Source organism: Cygnus atratus, chromosome 25 (genome assembly GCF_013377495.2).
Source record: "Cygnus atratus isolate AKBS03 ecotype Queensland, Australia chromosome 25, CAtr_DNAZoo_HiC_assembly, whole genome shotgun sequence".
NCBI classification, from domain to species: domain Eukaryota; kingdom Metazoa; phylum Chordata; class Aves; order Anseriformes; family Anatidae; genus Cygnus; species Cygnus atratus.
In genome coordinates, this window is record NC_066386.1 from 3,048,105 (window position 1) to 3,065,398 (window position 17,294).

General features: G+C 54.4%; 1 protein-coding gene across 12 annotated transcripts in view; it reads left to right on the forward strand.

The window, feature by feature from the left end:
• Positions 1–17,294, forward strand: part of LOC118261227 (microtubule-associated protein tau) — a 44,847-nt gene that overhangs the window by 6,786 nt on the left and 20,767 nt on the right. For 10 of the 12 annotated variants that reach the window (XR_007709143.1, XR_007709144.1, XM_050715537.1 and 7 more), the window contains exons 2-5: positions 11,744–11,835; positions 13,212–13,298; positions 14,583–14,669; positions 16,279–16,344. Coding sequence is in view for 10 of the 12 variants with exons in the window: in XM_050715537.1 (XP_050571494.1) it covers positions 11,763–11,835; positions 13,212–13,298; positions 14,583–14,669; positions 16,279–16,344 (313 nt within the window). In the remaining 2 variants the exon portion in view is untranslated. The remainder of the gene's footprint in view (positions 1–11,743; positions 11,836–13,211; positions 13,299–14,582; positions 14,670–16,278; positions 16,345–17,294) is intronic. The other 2 variants (XM_050715535.1, XM_035571952.2) reach the window with 1 other exon arrangement.

A 17,294-nucleotide genomic window follows, 5' to 3' on the forward strand; every position in this document is an offset into this window, starting at 1 on the left:
GAGCGTGAATGGATCCTCGTAACCCGAGCCCAGCAGCAATATTATTTTAAGCAAGAGGTAAGGCTCCCAAGCAGGCTGTCCTGTTGCGCGTGTCAGACGTGTGACAGCAGAGCTGCATTTAGATGGAGGGGGACGAAGCCCCTGAGGACACTGACTGCACCTCGCTGATTTTTACCAAACGTGCTGGGGAGGATGGAGCCCAAATCCTAGACGTGGGGCGAGCTTAAACGTGGACAACTCCAACTGCTCGTCCCCTGGGCCCCTAGATGACTGCCACAGGATGAAATGCACGCTTGTTCTGGTTTTAAACCTCTCGTCCTGCAGCCTTTGGGTTGGGAAGGGGAATAACGGGGCTACCGCTCGGGCTGAATTTAGGGCCTGGCTTCCCACGCGGAGTGTCGCTGTTGGTGCCACCTGCACATGCTGTTGTAAATCTGTTCATCGGCTCGAGAAAGGTAGAATCGAGGCGAGATGAGATCGGTAGCTGATCATTGTCCCGAGTGGCCCTCATGGGGTGAAGATGAGCTGAAGGGAGACTCCCAAGCACTTGATTTTTACGTGCTGTTGTTCATCCTACCTCACTTAAAAATCCTCGTCTGTCGCGTGCCTCAGCACGGTTCCAACTGAGCTCCCTCCCTACAAAAAATCAAGGCACAGCGCAGCTTCGGGGGCTTTTCCTTTTGGAAATAAGAGCTCTGGCTGTCGAGCTGTGCTGCAGGATGCCCGGGTGGACGTCGCTCGGTGCCGTCGCACCTCTCACTGCTGGTGGCGTGCAGAGGTCGGAGCTGGAACCAGGACCCGTGTCCCCGATGTCCCAGCGCAGTGTCCCCAAACCTCTCCCTCCGCCGGCACACCCCGCTTCCTGCCCTCTTTTCCTGCTGATATTTCTTCTTCCAGATCTGGATTTTCTTCTGTATTGATCTGCTTACTGCCCCTTCTCACATGGATTTAATAACCAACCCAACCCTGATTTTAATAAATACCATTGTGTCGATCTGTCTTGGTGTAGAGCATTTAGGGGAGCGATTTGTTTCTGCTGCTCTGCAACAACATGGCAGCGATGACAGAAGCATGGTGAAGTGCTGGATGAAGATCCTGTTGCTTGCATCTTTTGGCCTGGAAGAAGAAAGGCTGAAGCACACTCGCTTTGGACCTCAACTGTAATTTTTCCTGGTAGGGGAGAGCAAAGCGATGCAGAAAAGCTGGACAGAAGCTAAAATCTTCCTCTGGATGCCCTGCGTAGTGATGGCTGGCGTGATAGCCCCGAAGGGCTGTGAGCTCTGCTGTGCTCCTTTCTTCTACGGTGAGGCAGCAGCGTGGAAGAGCGCTGACTTTTTCCCCTATAGTTATAGGGACGGCCACAATAAGGTGTCCCGCTGCCTTCCACTGCTTCCAGTCCTCTGTGGGATGCTGGAGCTGGTCGCTGCGGGGCCACAGGGTGTTTGGTGACCACTTTGGGTATCAGGTGGCTCACGGTGACGTCCTGGTGAGGTGAACACTGGTGCTGGTCTGACACAAGACCGCGAGGGGACCTGTGCTGCCACAGCAGAGGAAAGGGGGGATTTTTGGGGCCAGCTGATGATAATGCCTGCTCCTGCGTGCCCTAGGCCGTGGTGGCGTGGCGGCACCTGGAGCAGACGGTGCTGTTGTCATTGTTTTCATTTCTAGCTGTGTGTTGGAACGGCTCAACGTAACAGAAAGGCCAGCCCGAGGAGATGGCTTGAATGTTTTCCTTGCCCTGAGAAAATCTCCCGCACCCTCGTGGTGTCCCCAGCACCTTCCTGGCTCCATCCTGTCCACGCTGGCTGGGATCACATGTCTGTAGGCTGGGGCTGTGGCCCGGGGCATCTTTTAAATTCAGTGTCCTCGTTACTGAACCGAACATTCGCCGAACTTCTGCCCAGGCTGCGCTGTCAGGGCGCAGCAAGCGTCAGCGCCGCGAAATCAAAGCGGGAGGAGCGGCTGAGATCAAAGCGAGCAAGCAGCATGCACGCCTTGTGTCTCGACAGCATCTTTCCCAAAACCTGGTGCTGGGTGTGGCTGGATGGCAGCTGGACGGCAAGATCCCTGCTTCCCCCTCCGGAGCTGCAAACCCGGGGCGAGGAGCTCGCGGTGCTCAGTGCCACGCACAAATCCTGCTTGTGCGGGGCGTGCGCGGGCGTGATGGTGGCCGAGGCGGAAGGCGACAGCACCTACCCGCATCTCCAGGTCCATTTACAGGTGCAAACGAGGGTTCCTTCTCCTTAAGTCGTAGTCTGGCTGCACACAGATCCCGTCTGCTTGGTGTCAGCACCACGGCACGGAGCGAGGCAGGGGAAGGGGCTGGTGCTCAGCCTGCTTGGTGCTCGCCCTGCGGCTGCTCCCGGGCAGTGCAGGATGTGGCCCTGCCTGGCTCTGAGCACCGCAGCGAAGGCAGGAGGCAGCCGACTTCTGCTGCAGCAAAGAAAGAAGAGACTCGGGGGGCTGGCAGGGGGGTGGCCGGGTGCTGCAGGGAGAGCCCTGCCTTCTCTCCTCGCTGGGGGCTCTGCGTTTTTTGGCACCTAAATGCAGAACGGTTGGACTCCTCGGTGCCGATGGGCTGTGCCCTGTGCGGGTGACCTGAGCCTGGCGTTCCCCCCGGGCTGCAGACATTTCTCTAGCCGGTGGCTCTGGCGCAGCAAATGGATGCTGCTGTACGTGTGCCGCTACAGAAAGCCTGCGGAGAGACCAAATTAGCAGGAGCTGTGGCTCTCAGACCGGCAGTCGGCTCTGCTGGGTCCTACGGCACGCGGCTGCGCTGCGGAGCAGTTGTAAAATGGAGACGGTGCTCGGGAGCCTGCATGAAGGTGAAGAGCGGAGCTGCTGTCACGGAGCTGCTGTCACGGAGCCGCTGCTCGTGGCCGGGAGCACCCCGAGCGCCCCGACCCGGTGCTGTGCAGCGCCGTGCACCTCCCCGAGCACACAGCTCCGCGCGGCCCCGCTGGCTCAGCACCAGCCTGGGGTTTTAGCCCTTGGTCTGTCAGCCTTTCCCGGCCCTGGGACGTGTCCTGGTACCCGCTGCAGCATGAAATCAGTCCTGTCATTTTGTTCCTGACCTCATGTTAAGGAAGAAAATGGTGACAGCCACGAGGAACCTCTGGCCGTGCCACTGGTCCTGCTCGTGGTAGATTGCAAGCGTCCCCGAGCAGATGAGCCCCGCCAGGCTCCTTTTGCCACCGACAGCTGTGAGAAAGGGATCTCACTTGGCTGCCATCGCAGGAACAGCCTTTATAATTGTTCCACGGGAGTGACAGAGAAGAGGGCGGCAGCTGCTGTGCGGTGGGATGATGTCTGCTTTCCTTCCTGGGGCAGCGCGGTGCCTCGGGAAAGCAACTTGTTCCTCCCCACGGTGCAACTTGCAGCCGGGGGAGACAGGACGAGGTGGGAATGGGCGAAAGTTGCGACAGGGGAGTTTTAGGTTGGATGTTAGGAAGTACTTCTTTACCGAAAGGGTTATTAAGCATTGGAACGGGCTGCCCAGGGAGGTGGTTGAGTCACCATCCCTGGAGGTCTTTAAAAGACGTTTAGATGTAGAGCTTAGCGATATGGTTTAGTGGAGTACTTAGTGTTAGGTCGGAGGTTGGACGCGATGATCTTGAGGTCTCTTCCAACCTAGTAATCTGTGTCTGTGTCTGTCTGAGGCTCCATGGGGCAGGTCCCAATTCATAAACACTCCAGCAGCATTTTGGGAAACTTTTCTTTCCCATTTTATCTCCCCATCCAAGCACACACCAACATGGCTTTTGTAGCTGGAAAATAACGCGCCCCGACCGCACTGACTGCTTATTGCAGCGTGTGGTATCACAGCGCGTGGTAACAAGCGCGGTACTGGGAACGCTGGGGCTGGATTTTTTCTCCCCTTGGCCATCCGAAGGGGCACTTTTCCTCCCCTGTCACATCCCTTTTAGCAGCAGCGGGCGGTGAGACCGCAGGAGCAGTTGGCTGTACTGCCATGTGCTGTCATCCAGCCTTTCCTGGGCACGTGGTGGGACTTTCCAAGGGCAGCACTGCGGAAAGATGGCACTGCCACCTTTTTTTGTTGGTGAACGCCAACTGACACAGGCCCGTGAGCCTGCAGCAGCAGAGATGCTCCGATTTCCAACCGGTCGGGCTGAGCCCAGGATGGGAAGAGTCAAAGGGAATTAGCTGGTAAATAAGATCTTCTGCCTTCCCTTTGATCCGCTCTACGCGTTCAACTGCTTAAAGGCTTCCCAAGAAAGCAGGATTTTGGGGGAGGAAGAACTTAGCTACCCACGGCCCATCTCGTAGCTCTGAAACGCACGACGGCAAGATACTCCAGCAGGGGGCTGGGGCGAAATCTGAAGGCAGCCTCGTAAATCCCTGCAAAGAGGCTTCCCCTCCTCCTATCCGCCAGGAGCCCGCTGACCAGCTAGGGCAGGCTCCAAAACTCCTCTTGCTTCCTCTTCTGCCGTGTAAGCCCCTCTGATCGGAGCCCTAATCTAGCTCAAGCCACTGGACTCGGAGGCAGCCCGAGCTTCGCATCACAGTGCGGAATGAGAGGGGGGATCCGGGGCGCTGGCGCCCTTCAACACCCCCCGTGTAGGCGTGCAGGGCTCGAGGGGGCTGCGGGGGGGCTGCAGGAGGCTGCTTTTGGCTGAGTCAGGTAAGGCAGGAGGAGAAGAGGAAAAGAAAGGTGGGAAGGGGTGGTGGGAGCTCGGCACAGAGGCGTGTGGCTCCAGGCAAGGCGAAAGCTGGGTCCTGGTGTCCTGGTGGTGTCCATCGGGGGGAAGTCAGGGAAGGTGACTTCCCGGCGGTGTCTGCCAGGGAAATCAGGGGCGATGACATCCGGGTAGTCTCCACCAGGGGGAATTCAGGGAAGATGACATCCTGGTGGTGTCCACCGGGAGCTTCCTGATGGGAAGATGGGGATGGCGCTAGGTCTGCAGCAAACTGCACCTCTGGCAGTTAACACAAGGTGCAGGGTGGGTGTTCCTGCAATGCAAAATACTTGTGTGTGCTCCTCAGGCGATTCCCAGCAGGGGCTGTGTTTGTGGTGTCCTTTTATTTGGGCAGGTAAAATCATTTCCCATCTCCCAAGTCTCGCTGCTCGGGCTGGGGCTGGAGCTGGGGCCGGCTAATCTGCTCTCCTGATTGCCACCCTGCGTGGAGCCAGCTGCCAGAGTGGGCCTAAGCTGATTCGGGATGGCAAATTCTGTTAGTGTAATTCTCAGAAATGCCGAGGAACTGGCCAGCACGAGTGGCCCTTGGCTTTTCTCTGGCCACCGGCGTGCCCTGGAGACCTTCGCCAGCTGCTGAGAGCTTGCAGGGCTCTGGGCGAGCAGTCAGGTTCGTAAGGGATGGTTTCTGACGGTTCCCTGAGCTCTTGCGTCTTTGAACCCAGCTTTTTTATTCCCTTTTGACCCAAAGTGGTGTGCATGAAGCTGGTGTGAACACCCTGCTGGGATGAGGGTCCCGAGCCTCAAAGTTGCTCTGCCGTGAGCCCAAACCCACTGCACGTCTGCTTCGAAGGGGTCCCGGCCCCAGGGAAAGGTGTCAAATTCCCAGGCCTCCAAGCAGCCACCTACACTAAAACATGGAAAAAACATGAAAAAACAGTGTAGAAAAATGCGGTTCTGAAACTATTTCTATTGCAGCTCCCTCCTGCTCCTCTAAGAGGCATTTTTCTTGTCTTTGAACCTGGAGGAACTTTTCGAGCCTCTTGTCTAGAGAACTCAAAACTCCATTTAATTCCTCAGCTCGCTGCGTATCAGACAAATAACAAGGTCGCCGTCCGTATTCCTTCATCTGTCAGCTTCTCGGAAAAAAACAGCACGTGGAAAGGTACACAAAGGAGATGAAAAGGGAGTTGCTTATGAATTATGAAGAGCCTTTCAGGCTGATGGTATTTCACGGGGCTGTCACTCCGTTTTAATTGAGTAATTCAGGTGGAATTGTGCTTTTCGAACCCCCCTGCTTGCGTTTGATCACCTTTCAGAGGTAACACTTACCGGATGGCTGATGTTTGTTGAATTTTCATTTTTAAGTAGCACGAGTGGGCGCCTGCTGCCCTTGTGGGGTAAGCCCCTGGCAGCGGAAGGGCTGCGGGGACGCGGCTCCGTGCCCCTTTGTGACAGTGCTAATGGTGGCACCTGGAACACACTACGCAAACCGAGCGCCGCCGAAGCGCAGCTGCGTGGTCCCCAGCACCTGCTTCCTTCCCCGGGCCACTCTCCGTGGGGTAGGTGTTTTCCAGCCCTGCTTTTATTTACCTCTCACGGCGAGGAAACCTTTTGCCGAGGGATTAAGGCTTCGGGCTGCCGGACCTAAGTGGGATGTAAAGCTTCCCAGGCTTTGCGCGCTGCTGTTCGGCCTGAGGGGAGCAGGATGAGCGCTGCGTGTGCTGTGCCTTCGCTGCTGGCCCCGCAGGAATCGCAGCACCAGACCCTGCAGCACAGGGGGCACGGGGCAGGAGGAAGGTGCTGCAGCGCCGAGAAGTTCCTTACCAACACTGGGGGCTGGTTTGTGCCCTGTACACAGGGCTTCGGCGTGCTCTAATGGGAAACTTCTTGCATATTTCGGTCATTTATTGATTTAATTTTCTTTTGTAATCCTGGTTTGCATAGGCTGTTCTCCTCCCCTCTTTGTGAAACAGTGCTTGATGGTGGAGCCCTCTTGGAGGGAGGAGGTGCTGCTGCGCTGCCTGGCCCCGTTCTCATGCGTGCGGGTGGTGCTGGGGGCGATGCCAGGAGCCGAGCACTTGGCTCCGCTCAGGCAGTGCCACCCCAGCTCTGTTTGCATTCCCTGCGGCTCAGACCACACCAAACCATTTTCCTGACACCTTAAGCCTGCTCTAGGAAATACGCTTGCCGACCAGGCGATGGGAGAGGAGCACTGCTTTAATTTCTGAATCATATCAGGGCGCAGGACGATGCCAGGGATGTGGCTCTGGCGCCCCGGCTCCCGAGCACCACGTCCTGCAGAGGAATCGAGGTCAGGCTGGTGCCGAAAGCTCGGTGCGAGCCGCACAGATGGCGGTACAGGAGCTGCCACGCCGAGCAGAGAGACCCCACTGCCAGGTCTGTGCAGCCTCCTGGGGGAGTGCTGATGGCGCTTTCGGCATCCTCGCCAAATCCCACAAGGAAAATGAGGTTTTTCTCTGTTTAAATACCTTCTGGACCTTGAGCTGACTCTGACAGCTCTCACGTCCTGACCCCAACTCCAGTGATGTTGGTGGCTGTAAAAGCTCTGCTTCGCTTCTCTTCAGACTTCTGGTCCTGCAGGCTTTGGGCTCTTTTGGGCTGGAAACTGCTTTTGTAGCCACTTCCACTTAGGCTTTTAGCCCCTACCATTTTGCACAAGAGCCCTGCTGGGACCACCCTGTGCCGGGCTGAGCCACACAACGCCACCATTTAAACTCGGCAGGAGCTGCTCCTGGTTGCGGGAGCACTGAGCTTAGCCCCCAGCCTCCCAAACCTCCTCCCAACCCAGCTGGGAGCCCGGCACCACCGCTCCGTCCTCCAAAGCAGCTCCAGGAGCGCAATGCGCCGCGTGCCGTCCTGCGACGCCAATTGCTCCTCCTGCACTGGTGCAAACGGCAAACAACTGAATTCGAGACATTGGATTTAGGCTGAGGGACCTGACCAGTTTGCACCAGCAGAAGTGCTGGTGGGTGAGCTGGCACTGCCAGAAAGCGGCCGCTTTCTCCTGCTCTTGGCAGTAAAAGCCTGGCCCCGCGGTGCCTCCTCGTGTGCCTTGCTGCACAGCTCGAAACGGCCGCTAAATAAAGGCGCCTCCTCTCTCACAAGGCGGGCCGCGGGTTTGAAAAATGCGAGGTTCGGAGGAGCTGTTCATAATGGGGCGGGCTGTAGGGTTTCAGATAGTGTCCCCGAGAACGGCAATAGTTCTGCTGGAAATGGATAAGATGCTTAGGGGGGCTTGTGCCTTATCTGCCATGCAGAAGGTGCTGCCAGAGTTTATCTTGGGCAGCTCTCCTTGGTGTAATTAGTCATTACCGAGCCATTGCTTCAAGGTGGGGCTGTCATTACAGGGGTTTTGGAGCATCTCTCCCCTTAATGTTATGTTTTTCCCTGAGAGGGATCTCCCAGTCCCCCACTCAAGAAACAGATGAAACAGATCGTAATTACAGGCGTTCTCTAGAATTCAGAGCAGTTCCTCAAATCTGCGATTCCCAGACCCTCTTTCTTCAAAAAGAAAAACCTGAATCCAAAACAGGCGCTTTCATAGGGCTTCAATTCCGTTTAGTCCTGGATTTATCACTTGAGTGAAAACCTGCAGCAAAGCCGAGCCGTTCCCCTGGAATACGAAGGGGTTTGCAGGCAGGACAGATCCGTCCCCACACGGACATCGCCGGCGCAGTCCCGAGCTTGCTGTATCCAACGGGTGAGAAAGAAAGGAGAGCGAATGAAGCTGAGCATCCATCGGAGAGGCATAAAGTGTCTTTATAGAGGCCATTCCTGCTGAATATGGCTGTACGATTATTCTGTGGGCTGCGTGTTTTGAATTCAGCTGGGAGAGCTTCGCAGCTTAGAGATAATGGTGCTGCTGGCTCCTTCCTGCTTACCCACCGGCTTGCTCTGCGTGGCTGCCATTATTTATTTACTTCTCTGTTCCCGTTGAAATTCCATCAGCCCTGCTGTGACGGGTTTAAATCTCAGCCTCGGAGGGCGAGCCGCAGGAAACGCATCCGGGGCGGTGCAGGAGCAGCAGCGCTCGTGGTAGAGGCATCTGGTGAGCGGGCGTTTCTCCTGCTAAGTGCACGATGCTGCTGGAGCCACATGGGAGCCAGGTCCCCGTCCGTGCCCCTTGGCTCGTGCTGGTTCGAGGAGCTCCTCTTCTCCTCCACTGCCTGCGGGAGGACGACCTGCTTCATGTGGGAAACGCTTCTGCTCTGCACAGCAAACCGTGCCCCCGTGCTGGCCAAATAAATGAGCATCCAGGGCTTCTCCTCAGCTGCAGCCAGGTTTCTGGTGCTCTCAGGGTATCGTTGAGTGTTTTTTTGATCCATCTTTGTGGCTTCTGGTGGTGCCTTTTTCCTTGTAGCAGAGCAGGCAGCTCTTCCTTTCATCTCTGCCAAATTAATGGCTGTATCCTCCCGGGCACATCTCCACTCCTTTAGCTCCAGGCGGCTGAATCGTGCTGTATGCACGGAGCTCAGAGGGAACGGAGCCTGCTTCTGCCTGGCCGTGAGCATCGCAGCGTTAAAGGCCTTTCTGCAGCGCTCAGAGAGACAGCGAAACCGGCAGCTTCTCTGAAAAACACCCAGCCCTTTCTTGGCGCTGAAAACCCCCAGCACAGCCGGTCAGCGGCACGCAGGGTGGCAGCCGGCCCCGCCAGCAGCACATCCACCGGCCTCTGCTGAATCATCGCTCGCTGCTGGCGTGCCAGGCTTGCACAGATGCTCGATGCTGTGCTCTGAGGAAAAGCGGGATGTCTGTGGCTGAGTCGGATGCCGTGCACAGCACCAGCAGATGAGCCTCCGGCGGGGTGCGCGAGCTCGGTAGCTGTCAAGCCAGGAGTCCTCTCTGGATAGCGTCCCAGGAAATTCGTGTCCGGAGGCAAGACAGCACTAAATGTGTCTTTCCGGGGAGACTGGGAGAGAGGCTAAGTGCTGCTCTCCAAAAATCAGGTGGGAGGAAAGAGAGAAGGAGGCAGGGGGAGGAAGCCTCAGTTAAATCCAGCAGTGTATTTGTGGGCGGTTTGCCTCTGGGTCAGCAGTCGGGAAGCAGAGCTGTTGGTACCTGTAGAGGTTTAGTGAGCTGAGCTGGGCTGGGAGGGCCCACCAGTAGGGAGGGGGACGGGAAGCTTCCCCCATCTGCATTTTCCTACCAGCAGGCAGGACAGCCCATGAAAAAAACTGCTGAGCCCGTCCCAGGTGCGCGTTCGGGACAGAGAGCTCACTCCTACGCCTTCCCCTGTGCATACACAGTGAAGAGCAGCACATTGCCATTTCACACTCACGTGTTCATGCCCAGGCTGCCTTTGTCCTCTGTTTACTAGATTAATGTTATAATTTCGTATTTCAGTGCTAACTAGACCTGCAAATAGGATCAAGTCCCAGCCAAACGGGACCAGGATAGCATCAATACGATCCTTTGAGCCCCGGGAGGAGGGCAGCCATATGCCCAAATAATTAGGGATGTTCGTTTTTGATGGGTAGCTCCCCCTGAATTTTGGCAAACAGTGGATACTTTACTCCTTCCTATTTTATACCTCCATTTTTGTGAGCGATTTTGTTTCAGGGCAAGTTCTCGAACTTCCTCGGTACAGTTAGGTCAAGTGGCTTTATAGCTGTCAAAGGCAGAAATTCAGTTGCATAGTCATCTTCCCAAGGCTTAAAAAAAACGGGGTAAGATCTGATTACTGGCATTTGAGCTTCCCTTGCTTAGTTCCATATATCCAGAGAATTTATTGCCAGCAAACAAAACCACGTGAGCTTGCTTCCTTGCTGCTGGTAACCGGAGCCCCCCTGCTGGATTCAAGCGCTCCTGGGGGTCGTGGCAAACTCACCATTTCCCTTAATAGCTGGTTATTAATCACTGCCAATGGCTGTAATTATATCAGCTATTAGGAAGTCAGCTAAACCCACTGTCTGTCCAGCTAGCGCGGAGGATAAGGAGAAACACGGTCCATGCTTCGCAGGAGCGGATGTTTGTTGGCGGCTTCGTTTCCTTGAGCAGCTCGATGCTCGCTGGAAAAAATAACTCTGAATTTTAGCACCTTTCTGCGTCAAGACGCAGTGCTGGCCCCGCTCAGGCCCTGCGGGAGGTGATCCTGGCTTTGGTTTGTTTGTGGGGCTTGTGGCTCGGCTGGGAATTTTGGCTTTGCCCTCTGAAGCCAACCCACAGGAACGTGAGGGTTTGGACTGGCGCTGGACGGCAAGCGAGATGAAATAAAGACGTTCTTGTTGTCCCGTGCAGTTGCATTGTGCTTTCCTGGCACCTTCCGCACCATTTCCCAGCAGGCTGAATGTGAGGTTTGTCGGCTCTCCGTAGTTTTTCAGTCCTTCTCCCCTTTGGAAATCCCAACCACAGCCCTTCTGAGGGATGTCAGCGTTTTGGGCATCCCTTCCCCACTGCCAGCCAAGGCTCCTGTGGGAGAGCAGAGGCTGAGCAGTGCCCAGGGTCACCAGGATGGGCGTTTTGCTCTGGAAATCCTAAACACCTCGGTCATTTTGGTGTTGCGGCTGGGCAGAATTCACCCATTCCCTTACGCAGACGGATGCAGCGACCAGAACACGCTCGTGCAGGAATAATTAGACCTTCCCTCTGTGCACAAAGAAAATTTGTTCCTTTACATGTCTTTTATGAAAAACGGGTGTTTTGTTGGCTCGTGTCTGTAGGTACATGGTTCGGCACCTTAGTGCTCCCTTTCCCCTGCCCTCCACTCAGTGACTGCAGATAAAATCTGCTCCTGGTGGATTTGGAGCCGCTTGCATTGGATGCTCTGGGGAATATTGCAGCACAGGTGTGAAACCCAATAGGCACCGTGTATCTTGAGCCCTGACCTTCCCCGAGCACAGTGATGGGGTTTCAGGGCTCATCAGAAAAGGGAACAAAGCAGACACCTTGCAGTGTCTAAAGAGATGGCTGGAAGTTGGTTGACTGCTTGCAGGAGGGTATTTAGTGCTCCTGAAGTTGGCTGGTGAACCAAAATCGCCGCATGGAGCAGGAGGAGGGAACGCACCAGGTGAAGGCGTGCAGTGCCAGCATTTTCCTAATTCATGATGATTTTTTGTTCTCTTCCCCAGGTAACTGTGCTGAGAGATGGCGGAGCAGCGTCAGGACGTCACCATGATGGAGGATCACGCAGCTGGCCAGGAGAAGCACATCCCCTCAGGTGAGCACCTCCAGGAGGAGGTGGTGGAAAGGACCTGCCCTGGCCACTGCTGGGAGAAGAAAGAGCTAGAACTGGGGAGAGCAGGGCCAGCGAGGGGGTCTTGGGGACGGCCAGGAGGAGACCCGGAAGGTTGCCGCGCACCAGCGGGCTGCAGCCAGGGGACATGGGTGGCCCACAAGGTGCTCTGTTGTTCACAGCCGTAGGAAAATGCTGCTCTTTGATACCATTGCCCAGCAGGAGCAGAAATCCCTCTGGTATCTAGCCCAGGGATGATCTTAGTGCTGCAGCTTGGCACACGTGTTTCTGTGTTCATTCCTCAGTTCGCTATCAAAGTAGAGCACTGCTTTTATTTTGAGACACAGCTCAAGGCTGCTGCTTGCTGCCTGCTTTTCTCACCTGCACAGGGAGAGGGGAGGACTTGAGCAGAGAGCTCTGCGAGCAGGAGCCGTGCAAGGGTCTTTCGCCCCACATTTCAGACCTGCATTTCTCGAGAAGCCTTTCCTTTCTCATTCCACCATGCTCCACAATTGAGCTTGGAAGCCCACACAACACCAGCAGACCTGGTGGGACTCACTCCTGGCTATGCTCCATGTAAACATCATCTTGGTTTTCTTTTCTTGAGGTGCTTTGGCCACAGCTCACACCAGATAAATGGGTTGTCTCTCTCCTGGAGAGAATCCATAGCATCCATTCCTCATGGGTCGTATAATGCAATTCATTCTGAGAGCTTCTCGCAGCTTGTAGTCCCATCTTTGCACATCACAGGTTCCCAGGGATTTCACTTACATTAGTCTGAATCTTCTTTTCCAAGCCATTTTCTCCAGTTCTCATTATATTATTTTATTTGCCCAGACTCCTTGCAAAGAGGAGACTTGTGCTTCTTACCCTGCTCTTCCAAACCAAAAGATGACTTTTGCAACCAAGCCTTCACGTTGTACGTTACATGCCGCACCGAGCCCTTTACAGAGACTTGCTGGTTTGCAGTGACTAGAATTAACACATCGTGGAAGTGCTCGGGAGCCTGCTCTGGGAGGGAAGCTAACGGCTCTAGGAATGGTAGAGAGGACAACAACCCTGCAGGTGTTGCACATCTTTTCTGCTTATGTTGCTGAGATCTCTTTTCCTGCTTGTGCCATGCTGTGCTCTTTCTAGCTCTCTGGATCACTGGGTTTTTCTTTTGCTGGTGGGCTTCTGCTTGTTCTTTTTGGCGATGGCACCGGTGTTTTTGGTTGGCATTTTCACGCTTTGCTTGCTCACTGAGGTATTTTACACTCTCCAATTTCTTGCTGCTGTGGATCTGGGCTAGTAGAGGTTCGTAACACATAGGCCATGACTCGTAGCCAAGGACTTGTTCTAAGCATTTGAATGTTTTCCAGGCTATCCCCTTCAGATACCAGTCGATGATGGATCGGATGAGCCTGTTTCTGAAACATCTGACGCTAAGAGCACCCCAACTACGGAAGGTGGGAGCTCTTTGACTTACTGCTTTGAAACCATGATGGATGGGGTCGTGGTAAACCTTGCCAAAAAACTCGCTGTGCCTTGTTCTGCTGGGGTTTCTCAGCGGGAGTGTTTGCGCTCTTGGACAAGTGCTCTTCATTAGTCTCATCACAAGTGAGGTTTGCCACTGCAGAACGAGATAATTCATTTAAAGGTGGACAGTGGGCTGGAAGGCCTACGGCTGAGAGTGTGAAATGTTGCTCGTAGTTGAGTGAGTTGCTTGTGGGTTGTTTCCTGAAGGCTTTTTACACGAAGACCACGGGATCCCATCAGCTCAGTGCAGCTGCGAGCAATCCCACATTGCTCCCAGGGGCAGAGGTGTGCACCATGGTGCACCACCACGATACTCACAGCACTCTCAGAGCTAGCTGTGCCTCACAGCTCTTTTTTTGATCCCTCTGTATTTATATGTTCATCAATACAGCATCATTCATGCTGGAATGATGAGATGGACAGAGTCTATACATGGAACAAAACTTTGTGCTGGTGTAAAGGTCATATGGGTAGGACTGAGTGCCACTGAATGCCACGTTCTGGAAGAATTCTCATTTGGAAGTAGTCTAGAGACTTGCTCACTGTTTTAATTAACTGCACTTTTTGTGTTCCTTTAGCCAGGAAGAGGCAGAATCTGAGGCAGAATCCTGGGTATCTGCCTCTTGGATAGATAAAGGTATTAGTTTGCAAAAATTATCGAAAAGACGTGCAGAGATGCTGACTAGTTCCAGCTCTGGCTTGTTAGGGGTGTGGGCTGCCAGTGATCTGTAGCACAGCTCTGTTCTGTGCATGTGGCTCAGGAAATCAGGACATAAAGCAAGGGATGTTGAACCTCTTTACAGTCGTATCGGGGCTGTTACGATGAGCAGATTGCCCTCTGGCAGCGCACAGATAGTTCAGGAAGGTATCGACGGGAGCTCCAGGCGAGTGCTGTCTCATGCAGCTGCCATTGCTGTGCATGCAGAGCAGGCCCAGTGGCTGGCCTCAGCTCTGTATTTTCAGGCAGAGTTTATGGCAAAGCCTCCAGCTGCATTAAGAGCTGCAGACGTGTGGTTTGTGTGGCAGAGGGGACAGCTTGTGGTGTCTCCGAGGGACTGGCTTTGCCGTGTCGTGCTCGGCTGTCTCCCCCCGCAAGGCCTGGATCAAGGGAGGGAGCCGGGTGCTTTTCTGAGCAAAACCATCTCCAGAAATGTCCTGCCTCCCCCCAGGGCCTTGCCGCTCACCGGCTATGTGAAAGCTGCGTTGTTTTTCAGATGCCACAGCACCTTTAGTGGAGGAAGGAGACCACGAGGATCAGGGTGGTGTCGAACAGCACGGAGAGATCCCAGAAGGAACCACAGGTGAGGGAGACCAAGGCGCAGCTTCATCTCTTGGTGCAGACAGGGCAGAGAGCTGCACTGGTTGGTGCTTAAAAATGACCAAACCTTTCGCAGGCTTGCTTTGTTCCTGATGCTTCCTTCTTCCTTCTCCATGGCCTGCAGAAATCCTTCCTAGCTTACGGCTTTCTTCTTGCCTTCCCCAGCCTGGGGGAAACTCGCAGCTTTTCCTTCTCTCTTTCTCAGCTCCTCATCTGGCAATCTTTCTAATTCTTTCTATCTGGTGTCTCTTTGTGGCTTCGCCTCCCATCTCCAGGCTAAGCGCGGTCCCTTCCCAAACCATCTGCGACCTGCAGATCCCGGTCATCCCTGCCCCTCTGCCAGCAGCCCTGCTTTGAGGTGAAGCGAGGCAGCCGCCGGGCCTTGCTGCTCATCTCGCAGGCCCTCTGCCTTGGCCAGGCCCCTGCGGCTCTCTCGGGAGCGGCGGCTGGAAACCAGACCGCTGCGGCAGCTTGTCGGCTGCCAGCACGTTTTAAGGATAATGCAGGGGAAGGGAAGGGGCTAATTCAGCCTGAATGCTCTGTGGGGACTCCCTGCACCCAGGCCTGGTTTGGCAGGGGGCAGTGGGGATCTCTCAGAGGTAGAGCTGTGTGTACGGCCCAGCAGGACCCCATGGGAGCGTCTGTGGAAAACGAGTGCGTGGCCCCTGTCCAGTAGCTGCTGGGTTCCTCTGGAAATTCAGGCAGGTTCTGAGAAAGGTAGTGGGTAGAAACGGGCTTCTGCCAGCGCCCAAACACCTGCACAGCCCCACAGCTCAGCCCCACAGGTAAACTGTCTGTCCTACATCCATCCCAGGCTGCTGGTGGAGCCCTGGATGGGAGCAGCTCGCCGGCCAGGAGGGACGTGCAGTGTCTGATTCACAGCCTGACTGCACCAGGGAGCCAGGAGGAAGCAGTTTCTCCAGAACTCTTTGAAAAAAAAAAGGGGGAAAATGGAGAAATTCCTAGTTTGACTCTAGAACTGTGATGTACAAGTGTAATTGCTTAGGTTGGTTTGAAGGTATTTATATAATACATTGAAATAATTCTGGTAGAGACAAACCATCACTGCTGTGAAGAAAATTATGCTTCTCTAATGTACCCGTATTCCTGAAGCATCAGATTCATGTCAGATAGACTGAGGTTAGCTGGCATCAAATAGCCTGGGCAGAGTTCATTGCAGTAAGCTGGGTGGAAGACACTGAGGAGGCAGGGCTCAGGTCAGAGGTAGGCTTCATGTGAGTGCCACTGGCAGCGTAAATGCTAGGTGGGGGTAGAAGAGGGGATGAAAATCCACAGGTTTCCCTGCTCCTTTACAGCTTGTTTTCTCCACCTCTGCCTGAAGGAGCTTGCACTAAGCTGCCACCCAGGACTTGGTGAAACGCTCCTCCAGCCTGATACAGCACATGCTGAATAAATCTGGCTAGGTTAATCATTGGTATGGGTCGACTGCCTTTCTGATGCTGCCCTGCTCGTAGTACAGCAGTGATGGGCAGAATCAGCAAGGAGGTAAATACATTCTCCAGACATGCTTAAACTTAATTCTTGTGGTTTTGATCATGTTTTTTCCCCTTCTTCCTCTGAACTGGGACCAGCTGAAGAGGCGGGCGTAGGAGCCACCCCCAACCTGGAGGACCACGCTGCAGGAGACGCTGCTCAAGGTTAGTCCAGCTTCTCTTACTGGGTCCAGTTAGTGCTGCTGGTGGCTTGGGGGTTTTCTTCTGTGATGAAGTTCTCCCTGTTCCTGCTGGGAGGGTCAGACATGCTGGGAATGTCCCCACACAGTCATTTCAGGGTACTGCAGCTTTTCATGCACCAGCTTTCTCTCTCAGACGGCTGAAGCCCTGGTGCTTGTCTGTCCAGTTGCAAAACAGAGCATCCTCCAGGCTAGGAAAAGTACTGAACAGAGCCGGAACAGTGCAGGTAGCTGGGGGGCACTGCTCAGCACCAAGCAGGGTCGGTTTGGGGCCCTGCATGTGAAAGGAGTGAATTATTTGACTCCTATTTCTCTGTCTTCAACTTAAAAACTGATCTCAAACCTACTCACTGATGCCCTTGATATAGCATTAAGGGCGTTGTTTTCTCATCCCAGCCTCCAGGAACAGGACTGACAAAGGCACGATGGGCCGTGAGCATTTCTAGAGCATTAATTGTGCATCTGCTCAGATGAGCCAAGTAATTATCCAGGTCCCTCCTGGCTATCTGGAAGCCTGCCTTGACTGCTCAGTTCAGACTCGACTGAAAACTTGAGGATGGGATTCTTCCAAAGCACCCAGTGCTAGCTTAATTCTGTGCCCAGTGAGGCAGACTTAGGGGTTTGAAATCCCTTTGACATAGCCGACTTGCTCACACTCATATATTATAGCTCTAATTTTGTGTGCTATTTACAATGCCAGTTAAATCCCATTTTGTAAGGTAGTTTTGTTACACGCTTCAAATTCCTCAAGCTGCTTGGACAGTGTCTTTTCTCCTCGTGGCTGAATTAGTGCATTTATAAACATCCGTCACTTTTCAAGAAGTAGATAGGTCTCTGCCTTCTCATCTCAGGGAATAACTGAGGTCTTTGCTTTCCACACACAGCACAGTTACTCACATTCTGCTCCTTGCAATT